At 39.6% G+C, this 13,177-nt stretch overlaps 2 protein-coding genes across 29 annotated transcripts in view; one reads left to right on the top strand and one right to left on the bottom strand.

Annotated features, from left to right (window-relative positions):
- Positions 1–3,112: 3,112 nt before the first annotated feature.
- The window catches only part of MRPS35 (mitochondrial ribosomal protein S35), a 56,594-nt gene continuing 46,529 nt past the window's right edge, over positions 3,113–13,177 (bottom strand). Inside the window, exon 8 of the mRNA XM_039540433.1 lies at positions 3,113–3,556. Coding sequence (XP_039396367.1) covers positions 3,278–3,556 — 279 coding nt within the window. The 3' untranslated portion in view covers positions 3,113–3,277. The remainder of the gene's footprint in view (positions 3,557–13,177) is intronic.
- LOC120406051 (potassium voltage-gated channel subfamily KQT member 1-like) overlaps positions 10,034–13,177 on the top strand; it is an 819,762-nt gene continuing 816,618 nt past the window's right edge. For 17 of the 28 annotated variants that reach the window (XR_005599087.1, XR_005599100.1, XR_005599094.1 and 14 more), the window contains exon 1: positions 10,044–10,150. The gene's annotated coding sequence lies outside the window, so the exon portion shown is untranslated. Of the gene's footprint in view, positions 10,164–10,814; positions 10,882–11,359; positions 11,377–13,177 lie in introns of those variants that run through there. The other 11 variants (XM_039540259.1, XM_039540322.1, XM_039540268.1 and 8 more) reach the window with 10 other exon arrangements.

A 13,177-nucleotide genomic window follows, 5' to 3' on the forward strand; every position in this document is an offset into this window, starting at 1 on the left:
AGCCGGCCCTGATAGTAATGGACTGCTCCTGCCTCACAAAATCTTATAAGCTAAATTAGAGAAGACAGAATGAGAGGGGAGACAGAGAGAGGTAGAGAGGCTTGCTCAAGACTAAACAGCAAGTCAGTGACAGAGCCAGAGATATACCCCATGGCTTCCGGGACCTAATCTAATGCCTCACCCCCCTGAGTCACAAAAGCTCTGTACTGTAATGCATAATCGCAAGTAGCAGCAGTTAACATTGCTTATGCAACTTTGGCTTTGGTATTGCTTTGATGTAAGAGCTTAATGGTGCATTAACACTTTTACATTTAAATTCTGTTTTTTTTTTTAAAAAAAAGAAAATAGCAAGTTTTGATTGTCAGCTCCTTAGAGCTCTAACTTGCAAAAAAAAGTTACAAAGTCAAAAGCCCAATTGTTGTAACTAGAACCATTCAGCGGCCATAGGAAACAATTATCTCTGATTAAGGACACACAAATCCAGGTGCCCTTGCTAGAGGAGGATCAATTTTCACCCTGCTTTGGATTACTAGAAACATTTGATAAGTGACTCCAAGCTAGATATAAGTACTTCACATAGACTCAAGTTTAATGGATTTTGCATTTCCTATACATTTTGTAGCACATCCCATTAGCTATGGAGTTAGATATAAAAACTACTTCAGATTTTAAAATACTAATGTAGTAAAATGAAAATTAATTTCCTATGCACTTCGTTGCATCTGTGATGACTATTTCCATGGCAAAGTTGTTGCTTTCAAATTTCAGCAGTTTCATCTGAACATGCTCTGTTCAGGTCATAATTAGTAAAGTTTATGGCAGGTAGGAGATTAATTGCATTCATTTGTACAGAGGAATAGAACTCAGGACTTCCTGTTGCCCACTCGTGTGCGCAGAAGGACATTTTGATGAGAAAAAAGCAACAGAAGCAAGAATAAGAACCGTATCAGAGTCTAAGCATCTCAAAATATGTAGAAAGTTACTCAAATTAGTCTACAGTGATTCTGCAGACTAGCCACTCCATTTTGAACTAAATTAGCTGGGCATCAGTCCCTAGATCTAAAAATCCCTCCCATACACCAAAGGAAATTTGTTTTCAATATGTAAGGCTAGCCACTGATCTAGAATTCATAGCATTTTCCAAGTCTAATTGCAGCTTTCAATTCTCCAGTGATTTCTGTCCCATAGCTTTTCAAAAAAAGTTAACAGAGTGTGTGTGTGTGTGTGTGTGTATATGTATATATATATATATATAAAAAACACTTTTATTCCCACTCAAAACCAAACATTCAAAAACAGCTGAACCATTTCCCCCGCCTTGACACTTTCAAATAAAATTCACCTTGGTGCAGAGCTGAAAGGAGGGAATGTTTAATGCCAAAAAGGTGAAGGATAGCAAAGTTTTGACAGTCTGAAATACGAGTTTACTAAGCAAACATTTTCAATCTTAACTATAGCGGTTGAAAACTGATCTACTAGACAGAACCCATTTGACAATGCTACTCCTTTTAGAAGGGGAGTATACATTCCAATTTCAAAGGCTACATGTGGATGACAAGTATCAGAGGGGTAGCCATGTTTGTTGCTTTTTACAGATCCAGACTAAGAGTCCTGTGGCACCTTATAGTCTAACAGATCTACTGTTAGTCTATAAGGTGCCACAGGACTCTTTGTTGCTTTATGTAGATGACAGAAGCTGCAGCAGCTGGAGTACCCATAAGCCATGCAGAACGGTTCCAACAGAGTCCTAAACAGATGCACAAGAGTCACTTCCCTTCACTCCCTCAGTTCTGGTGCCTATGCTCTTACGTTGCATCTTTTCTTCTTAACCAGCTGTGGCTGGGGAGCAGAACATTGTGACTGATGTTAAGCTTATTTAACCTTTTGTAGAATCTTTAATTCTGATGAAAAGCCACCCACGTGAAAGGGAAACATTTTTGTAACATGAATGCCTAATTTTGCTGGTGCTAGTAGTTGTATTTTTACTGTCATAGGATCTTAACCTCCTTAGTTTTTGAAGCTCACTTCTCTTTTCTTCCTTTTAAAAATAAGTTCTCTTTTCACAATTTTTAGCATTAAGAACCATTTGATAATTGGTGAGTGCTAAAATTACCAACTACTTTCAGGTTTTCAGACCAGTTCTGCTCAAAGAGCAATTACCAAAGGTAACAACCATCCATATAATTTTTTCCTTTTTTTACTAAGAGCAAGTCATATCCTTTTAAAATATTTAATTTTAAACTTCCCATCACCTGTCACCCAAACTGTTTTTGTTCCTCTAATAAGACATGCAGTTCTTACTTATGCTACATATTTATTGTAAAGCTGTATGTGTATACCTTTTATTTTGCATCCTTTCAGCCACTCTTTAACCTTTCCCTCCCTTCTTTATGGTACACTACTCCATCCATTTTCTATTCTGGGGTCTTAACTTTATCCTGTTCCCCTTCCTTCAGAGATATACATGTCTATCTAAGGTACTTATGTGACCTTCATTAGTTATGTGCATCACAACCTCCAATGCAGTTATCCTGCCAACTGCCCGCCAAGGTAGGAGGTAATGTTACCTTCATCTGGAAAAATGAAGGTAATGGAGGCAGAGAGATACTAAGAGTAAAATTTTCAAATGCACACTAGACACCCACAGCTAGCCCATGCCAGTTGACTCAGGTTTGCAGGGCTCCTGCTGCGGGGCTCTTTGATGTCTGTGTAGACTGCTGGGCTTGGGCTTTTCTTTGCTGTGTAGACATACCCTGTGTGCCCCATTTGCAGAAATGACTTAGGCACACAGGATCCCAAATCTCATTGAAATTCAGTGGAACTTAGGAGGCTAAGTCAAATGGGTGCTTTTGAATATCGTACCCTATATGATTTACCCAAGGATACATAGAAGTCTGTGGTAGAGCAAGGAATTCGTTCGGGGCCTCCTAAATCCCAGGCTAGAACAGCAGAACAGAATGCCTAAGCCCATAAATACTCAGAAGGCTTCCCAGAAAAAACTTGATACAAATTGTATTTATAGAGGAAAAGAAGGATATTGGCATAAGGGGAAACAACCTGTTTGTTGCTGACCCTTTTTGAAATCTCTATTCACTGGAAATTCCATTCAAGGTTTTTGAAATTTTAAAATTTTATTAATATTCTAAGGAAAACTTGTTTTGTTGAAGGTCCAGAATATCATGGATAACTGCATTCACAATTTCCTACAAAGTAATATTATCATACATTATCTTTGTATATTGACATAAGATCAGAGATGTGCATGGAATGTCAATTTTCACTGTAATGCTTGTAAATTCAGTAGTTTCGTCACGGATTCCTTGTATTGCAAAATGTTGTTTTCTGTTTCCCCATCATTTTTAAGTGCAACTACAGCGGTTTTGTAATTCTCAACTATCTCAGAGGCAAGCAGCTCTTCCTTAGTTACTTCAGTGGTTTTCTCTGCAGCTCTTATTCGAAGAAGCGTGTCCAAAGCATTCTTCTGAGAGGGGCTATTATCCCAGATATACTCCTCCATGTCGGCTTCAGTCTTCTCGTTTTCCCACATTTCGGTTTTCTGAAAGAAAATAGACATCACCTTAAAAATGTCACTACTGAATGCTGAAGTAACAACCATCAGGAAAAATCTAAACTCTCACCCCTCTCCCACAAAAAATTGTTTTAAGATTTGTCTTGGATGAAGTTCACTCCAGTGTAGAGTCTATGCAAAAAACCCTCAACAGAGCTTAAGTGAAATTTAAGAGGTGAACAGGCTTTGTGTTTGACCTCTGCACAAGGTGAATTTAACTCTGCGATTAAAGTTCAAATGTTATTGTAAATATAAGACTGGAAATCCATTTCAAATCTATCATTTGGCACGATTACAGTAATCTGGAGAGAAAAAGAGCTGGCAGAAGCAATAATTAGTTTTTCAGTTATGTAATGTTACTGATTACAGCTCAAACTCCAAGAGGAAAAAAAAAGCCCAAATACTCCAAAATGTTATTTTAAAATAATGGTCCAAATTCCACTGTCAACACTGGAGAAGCTCTGTATTTACACCATTATTGCCAACATTGGACTCTGACCCAAAGTTTGTGAAATGAAAGGAAGTTTTCCCTTCATTAGTTTGGAAGTTGGTACACCAGCCATTAGACTATCTGGATCAATAGGGCTTACTTTTGGTGGTCCCAGTTTGTGTAGTCAGACTAAGTCAAGTCACCAGATTTTTTTTTTTAATCATTCCACACCAAACTGGACTCTACCCTCAACACCTTCAGGACATATCGTCATGCAAAGGATCACAATTCAATTCTCTTATGTATTTAGACTAAAGAACTTGGTTAATCATCAGAAAATGACACAGCGCCCATCCATAGAATGGCCGAGTGGTTTTAGATTGTGTTTTGAAAGAAGTAGTGGTGACATGCAGCTTGTCGCTCTAAACTCCTGATACACTATATTTCATCTTTTCCTTTTACGATCAAATTCCTTGAGTTGAATGACGATCATACTGGTGAAACATGAAATCATATACATTCTTAAAAGTTAGCAAAGTTATCCGGCTTTTCATACCAGTCACTTATTGCACACTGGCTCTCCAGGGCAGTTTGTCCAGTTCAGAAAGAATTAAAAAAAAACCAAAAAACACAACCACCTCTCACAGGTATAGGGTTTCTCAACAGTAAAGGAATGAGTGTTGCACCTGGTCAGTCCTGGACTAAACTCTCGTTCTTTGCCAGAATCATGTCCTAGGTTCAACAAAAGATCATTGTGAGGCCTTTGAACACCTTTAAGTTCCAGCAGAGGTAATAAAAACTAATTATGGTCATTACATTTATCTCTTCAGGAAAATCCTTCTCTGTGCACATTAACTGATGGGATTTCAAAGATGAATGTTGATAAATAGATTAAGACAGCTTCCCATCTTTCTTGAACAGTGCAATGCAAAGGGATTTTAAATTAGACCAATGAAATTGTAAAGTATTACTAGTTTGTAAGCTTTGCAAACAGGTTGGAGTGTCAAAAAGTAATTCTTAAAATAAAACAGACTGCTTTTAAGGATGGGGTATGGGTGTGATTTCAAAATATGTTCCTTTGCTCTGTTACAAGAAGCCAGAATCATTTGCTGAAATGTTGGTAGCCATCCTTCAAAATGAAATGTTATCCTAGCATACATAGATCCAGAAGTGTATCATAAACAGGAAACTGAACAGAAACTAGATTTTTGCAGGCTGATTGTATTAAGTAAATTTAAAGACCTTTCAACCAGAAGATTTACTGCAAGAGTAAAAATAAATGAATTTGGAATTACACTTCCATCTGATAACACATTAGGGTAATCAAACCCATATGTGAACTCACTAATAGGAATACTACAACAAAACAGTGTCTCAGTTTAAAGGGTTATAAAGTGTGCCAATGAGACAGTGATGCAAAAACCAAGTACATCAATATGAAGTCTTAATTCAGAGTGGTAGCTGCCCATTTTGTCTCCTCCAAAATTCAGTATCTGAGTGAAAGATTCAGTGAGAACTTTAACTTTGAATAAAGTTGTGACAGTTGGAATATTCAAACTGTGTGTGTTTACCATTTTTCTGGACTCTCTGCTGTATTAGGTTAAAAACCTTAAATATATCCTTACTCAATAAGCTGAACTGAAATGGCTGCTCTTTCAAACACATACAGTTTCCAAGAAGCATTAGCCAAATGCAAATGCTTTCCAAAGGTGCATTCACCTGATAGTGCAACTGGTTCTCCAGTAAACACTTCCAATGAAAGCTATAGATTTAAAAAAAAAAATGTTCTAAGTTCAGAAAGTGTCTGAAATAGATACTACAAATGAGATTTGGGGGATTTTTGCACTCCCCAGAACAGATGAGACTTTTTTTAAATGCCATGAGAATAAAGGTGTGTTACTGTGCAAATCTTTTATATCAATTGTGAACCTTCCAAAATAGAGGCTTATAACTGAATTGCTAACAAAGCCTTAATATTACAAACTAGATTCAAGACAATATCAAAAAGCCTCATTATAAAATGATGCTATAAACATAAAAAGAGTGATTTTTAATCAGTCAAGAAGACATTTAAATCACATTTTTCTTGGCTTTTCTTTCAGTTTAGCAAGTTGGCAGCTGCAGTCATACCCAGGATTAAAGTTGCCAAATCTTCTGATGTGCCTTTTTAGAAAAGTTAAATAATTAAAATATTTTAAAACTCATTGTAAGTGGCACACAGAAAAATTAAAGGCAATTAGAAATACTTAAGACCTCATGTTAGTCAATTTTCTTGTCAACAGCCTGAATAGTTAACACATTAATCAGAGATTTAATGCTGTTCAACAAAAATGCAAGTATTTTTAGCAGCTTTTTTTTTACAAACCTGAAAATGGAAGTTTAACCTGAAGATAGTCTACTCATTCTAGGGTATGTCTCTTTCTACTATGTTGAAATAGAATGCATTTTAGCTACTTCACGGACCTGCCTCACAAATTTACAAGTAGAAATAAAGAGCAATGATTTGGAACATACTAACTCAGTTAAGCACCTCTAAAAACTGTCAAACCTATTTACCTACCCATCACTGTGCATATACTATATCCTTGAACTGCACTTACAAGCTCTTAGCTAGCAACCTGAAAGTATACATGTAAAGACACTTAATAGGCAAAATATACTTAGAATTCACTACGTTAACTGTAAATGCTGCTATAGGGAACTTACTCTTATGTAGCCTTGAAGGTGAGCTTCAAAGCAAAATATATTTATAACAGAAATCTTGCTGTAAGTTTTAAAATCAAAGCACACCTGTCAAATGTCACACCCGAAGCACATTTGCCCCCAATGTCACTTTTACCCGTGTCAACTGAAATGTCACTACATGGAATCAGAGATACAAACAATGAGTGAAGTTTCCCCTTCAGCTCCCTCTCCTCCCAGGTGCTAGAGATCACTCAAGAGATTCTGAACAAGAGGCTTCCACCCATCACTCTCTTTGTGCTTCTCTGAAGAACAGTGGGAATGAATAGGTGGATAGGACTGCTGTGTCCTGGTTCTGAACTGTTAACACATTTTCCCGCCCCCAGGAAGTAGTCATGGTATGAGGGAGAGAGCACCATAGGAATTAATAAAGAAATTCAATGGGGAAGTGTGGAGAGGGACACAGGATCATTGCAGGAAGAGGGCAAATTAAAAGCAGAAAAAGAGAATGAGCCAAGTGGTACCAAAGAGACAAGGATGAATAAAAAACAGGTATCTCTGTCTCAGAACAACGATGTAGGTTGTAAAGGAGGAAGGATGATCTTATAACTAATGACAACTCCTGGGTTCCATGCCCAGTGCTGCTACTGGCTTACTAAGCGACACTATTACCTCTATCCCTCAATTTGGCCATCTGTACAATGGAGATAATATTGATCTTGGGATGGAAGTACCTGTACTTCTTTGCATCTTTTGGTTGTATAAAGATCTGAAAGGTTTAAGTCCAAACAAAGGTTTTCAGAAAGCAAAGATCTTATGGAGACTAGAGAACGAGTGGGAAAAGGAATATTTTAAGGAGGCTTTAAAACTTTGGATTTTTTGCTCAACATCTATACCTGATAAACACTTGGGAGAAAGGATGTCTCTGACGATCAACCTCCCCAGTCTTTCATCTAACGCAAGACTCTGCACCATATATTTGAGAGCCTTTCCCTCCCCAAAATTCTCCAGCAAATCCAGAAAAGATAAGATTTGACATTGAAGATATTTCTAAGGGAATGGTAAGGCAAATGGAGCATTTTTTTTTAATTTAAAATATTTTAGACCACCTTTAACTTAGTTTCTGTTTTTGCTTGAAGTTCTCTTTTAGAAGAGACATGCTGACATGGTATTCCACTGAAACACATGGAAACAATGCATGATTTGGCATGTACAGAGATTCACCCCCAAAGAAGCTGTGTGTTCATTAGTAAAAGGTGTGTCCTTGAGTTCACTAGTATTTTACCTTGTGTTAAGACAAGGCAGCATGCAATTTTCAAGCAAATTAATTTGTCAGCTAGTCTAACTCAACCAGCTAATTTATATGAAAACTACAAATTCCCTTGTCTTCACTATGATTTTACAAGTTAGTGAACACAAGATAAGAACACACCTTTCCTCCTAGTACAGCCTTTGAGATAAGTGCTTGAACCCCAGCCTGCACAGTTTCACAGCACAGTCCCACAAAGACACCCAATCAAGTGATTTGTTGTATGTAGGCTTGCTTAGGTTATTTCAAATCCCTTCTCCCCCACCCACCCCCTCCAGGGCACCTACTAAATAGAACTCTATTGTGTGATGCTGGCAGATCAGGTGACAGCTCATGCCAAAGCCCAAGGCCTCTCCGAACGCTGACAAATGCAGAGTTGGAAACTGATCTTGCTTATCTGTGGGTTAGTATTGTTAAAATATACACTAGTGTTATAAGAATGTGCTTAGTGTTTAGACTTTATGGAATGCTTGTAGGATGTGCATGTATTAATCCTACTTATAATATATGTATCCAATGGTATATAGTTATATTGAGTGTTTGCATTGTCAACCTCTGTAATTGTGTAACTCACCAAAGAGGAAAATAAGCTTTAATTAGGATAAAGTGCTCATCCTGCGCCCAGGATGGCCCACTGAAGGCAAATGAGGCATTGTGCAGCATCAAAGGACAGAGACCTTGTTAATGGCATTCCTAACTCTGTCAAGAAAAAGGAAAACCTGTATATGAACTCATCCCATTGCCTTGGAATCCGGGGTGACGGGAATAAAAAAAATCCCTGACAAGGAGAAACTTGGTCTCTGGTCTCTGAGGGGTAAAGTTTCCTAAACATAAGCAAGAGACCCCTGTGCTGCTTGGCATGGGTCATCCCTAAAGTACAAAGCTGATTATAGAAGCTTACATTACCTTTATATATCTATGACTAATGCATTTGTGTGTATATGTTTTCTGTTTTAATATTGTAAATAACTGATTTTCTTCTCAGTTAAAAAAAATTGTTAGTTTATTACAGGATTGGCTACAGGTGTTGTCTTTTGTTTGAGATCTGAATACAACTGACCTAGGGTAAGTGACTGGTCTTTTGGGACTGTGAGTAACCTGAATATTGTGATTTTTGGGGTAAAGTGACCCTCATCATCACATAGTCCAGCTTGTCTGGCTGGCAAGACAGACTGGAATATCTCGGGGGACTGTCTGACTCCATGGTAAGACTGTTACAGTGCTTTAGGAGTTCATGCTTGTTACTGGGTTGGGGAAATCTAACATACAACCAGTTTGGGATTTCTACCCTGCTTTTTGACAGTCTGCCCTGAGGCTGGCACTCACGGTCCTGAGTCACTCCAGAACAATGCCATATTATTTCCCATTTAGACATAGACCGTTTGGAACTTTCCATTCATTGGAATCACTATTCTCACTTTCATCAGTAACACCAGGAATAAAATTGTAATATTTGAAAAGCACTTAATGAAAGCCTGTAAAGAGCCGCTCTGGACTAAAGGGGAAATGCATCAGAATCTGCACGTGTGATTAAGTTTAGTTACTCTTATCTACCTTATTCTCTCACTATTCCAAACAAAGTAAAAGTCTAATTTTTATAGTTATCCCAGAATGGGATATCTATCCAATCTATCCCATTGGCGGGAACGGAAACTTCGGCCACTGGGAGCTGTGGGCAGGCCACCAGGCCTGCGGACGGTCAATGTAAACAAACTGTCTCGCGGCCCGCCAGCGAATTGCTCTGGCAGGTTGCCCACCACTGATCTAGACTGAGATCACCATATTCTCTTCACTTTTGATTTTAAGTGTTTGAATCCAGGTTTCCAGGATGGATGGATTACTAATTCCAGATCCCTGTATGCTACTTAGTCCCTTGCTTTACATACATACAGAACTACCTTTTAAAATTTGTGTTAATGACAGGAATACCCTTTGCAAATTAAATTATTAATTAACAGGTGGACAATAAAAACCAAGTATAATGCATCATAATTAAGGCTATGTTTATGTCACGGAGGTCATGGAATCTGTGAGTTCCAGAGACCTCCGTGACATTCTGTGCTTCAGCTCAGGGGCTGTGGGACTCTGGAGCTGGCAGCCAACGGGGCCCTGGCAGGGTTCCAGCAACAGGCAACAGCAGTGACAGGGCCCCCCCTGCAAGGTAGCAGCGACAGGTGACAGATTCTTGAGGGGGCTCTCCTCAGGGTTCCAGCAACGGACAACAGCCTCATGCCGGGGAGGGGTGGGGGTAGGGAAGAAGTAGGACGCCTCAGGTGAGTGGCTGGGGGTGTCCCGTTTTCTCTCTGGGAAATATGGTCACCCTGCAGCTCCCAGCTACCGTGGGAGATGGCCCCCTCCTTGCAGCTTCCAGCTGCCATGGGCGAAGGGGGAACCCCACAGCTCCCAGCCACCCCAGTGGCAGGGGAAACCATGTAGCTGCAGCAGCAAAAGTCACAGACAGGTCACAGGCAATAAACAAAAATTCACTGAAGCTGTGACCTGTCTGTGACTTTTACTAAAAATAACCATAACAAAATATTAGCCTTAATCATAAGACATTCAGCAGTCAAAATTAAATATTTTAGTTGTAATGTATACAGTGCACCAGTAAATACGCTGTAGGATTTTGTAAAAGTAATATCTTAGAAAGTATAAATTACTATATACCAATGTGTTTGAGTAGTACAGGGAGGGAGCCTTTATTACACTGATTATAAAGCACGGATTACATTAGCAATTTTCTATTGTATTCTTACAAACTCCCAAGAAAGTAAGGAGTAGGTGCACAATACATATTGTTCAGGAAAAATGTTGCACACATGCAGGTTTAACTTCCAAACCTTTCAATTACTGCTACAATCGAGGAATTGCGAGGAAAAGCTCCAGCAACTGGTATTCACTTGGTCTCCAATAATTTTCACTTTAAAGTTTAACTAGGGATTGAACTACAAACAGTTTTTGGACCAATTCAACTAGATTGGTTTAAGAACCAATTTAGGTAAATCAATCCAATCTCCTAACACGGACATATATAATTTAAAAGTGTTTTTAGCTTTGCTGATGCAAGCACACACACACCCACACCCCCACCTTAGAGGGAACACAGGAAGTTTTTTATATGTCCAAACTGTAAGGTTAGGTAAGCACTTAAATTACTTAGTGAGATTGTGCAATCTCAGTTCCTGGCGGTTTTTAACAGGTTAGCCAAACACCTGTCATGGATGGTCTAGATAAATTTAGTCCTGCCTCAGTGCAGGAGACTGGACATTTCTATGATTCTAAGCTTCCAATCCTTTTTGTTGCCTTTTACTGACTTTTTTTTAATTTCTGCTACATAGAAGAGGCAGGGAGGAGCTCAGAAATAAGCACAATATTTTAAGAGACAAGGTATGTGAGGAAATATCTTTTATTGGACCAACTTCTGCTGGTGAGAGAGACACGCTTTTATTGGGGGCACTAGACTACGTGGGTTAAACTAGACCGGGGTCGGCAACCTACGGTACGTGTGCCAAAGGTGGCACGCAAGCTGATTTTTGAAGACATGCGGCACAGGCTGAGCCGCTCAGCCTGCCATCGCTCTGGGGTTCCGGCTGCTGGCCCCTTGCCAGCCGGGGTTGCTGCCACAGCCCCACTCACCTTGCTCCTGGGTGGCCAGCGCAGGCCTCCTGCCAGACAGGATCCAGGCCTCCGGCCCTCCTCAGCCCTACCAGCCACCAGCTCCACTCACCTCAGCTGCTGATCTGAGGTTCCAGCCGCTGACCTCCAGCCAGCCGGGGTCTGGATCTCCGGCCTTGCCCAGACTGCTTTCTGACCTGGAGTCCCAGCAGGCCACCCCTGGCTCTGCTCTTGGCCTTGGATCACTGCTCTGCAGCCTCCCCACTGTGGCCCACTGTCCCCAGCCTGGGACACTGAGGGTTGCACACGAGGCAAGAGGGGGTGCAGCTCAGCACCCCCATCTTAAAATTGCTTATATCAGACCACACTGTGTTTGACCTTGTGCCTGCCTTCTATCGCCATTTTTTCCCCCCCCACTGAGTGTTGACAGGAACATTTGACAATATGGCAGCTCCTAAGAAAGCGAAGCTAGATGTCTGATCATTTCAGCCTGCTTGGACACATGCATTTGGATATATTGAAAAGAAGGACCGTGCTATTTGTGCTTTCTGTTATGAAAGCGTTGTTTGTCACACATCAAGTGTTGGACGACATTTTGAAACAAAGCACAAGAAAACCTTTCTTGATGAAGCAGACAAGACTGAATCAATCAAAAAGGCAGTAGCAGCCTATGAGAAGCAAAGCAGTGTTTTTTAAAGCCTAAGTGTAAGTAAAAATCAAGCTACAGAAGGAAGTTACAAGACTGCACAGTGCATTGCAAAAAATGGAAAGCTGTTTACAGATGGGGACTATATATAAGAAGTTTTTCTCAGCAGTTTGGAGATTTTGTTCAATGATTTGCCAAATAAAGATACAATCATATCTAGAATAAAAGAACTGCCCATCTCTGCCAGAACAGTTGAGAGACGCATACATGAAATGGCATAAAACATTAAGGAAAAGCAGATGACTGAATTAAAAGACACAACAGTGTTTAGCGTTGCAGTTGATGAGAGCGTGGATATAAACGACATTCCATGTTTGGCAGTTGTTGCAAGATATCGTGCTTCTGATGAAATCCAAGAGGAACTTTGTTGCCTAAAGCCCCTGCATGGGGCAACAAAGAGGGAAGATATACTGGAAAGTTTTGTAAGCCATTATGAAGAATGAGGAGTTGACAAAATATTTTGTGTGACAACAGATGGTGCTCCTGCCATGGTCAGAAAACAGAAGGGATTTGTAAAGTTACTTGAAGATCAAATTTCACTATCATCCACCAAGAAAACCTGTGTGCTAAAAATTTATAATTCAGAGCTTAATAATGTGATGAATATAGTGGTGCAAATTGTGAATTTCCTTGTTGCTCGATCTGCTTTGACTCACAGACAATTTCAAGCACTGCTAGAAGAGATGGACAATGCTTAGAACGACATCCCACTTCACAGCAACATTCAGCGGCTAAATCGTGGCAAGGTTTTGGTGCGTTTTGTAAACTGTTTGGGGTTTTTTTGGTCTTTTTTGTTGGAAAAAGAACAAAACTACCCCAAACTGGATGATGACAAATGGCTATGTAAAGTTCATGTTTCTAACTGAC

The sequence above is a fragment of the Mauremys reevesii genome, linkage group 1, assembly GCF_016161935.1.
Source record: "Mauremys reevesii isolate NIE-2019 linkage group 1, ASM1616193v1, whole genome shotgun sequence".
Classification (NCBI taxonomy): domain Eukaryota; kingdom Metazoa; phylum Chordata; order Testudines; family Geoemydidae; genus Mauremys; species Mauremys reevesii.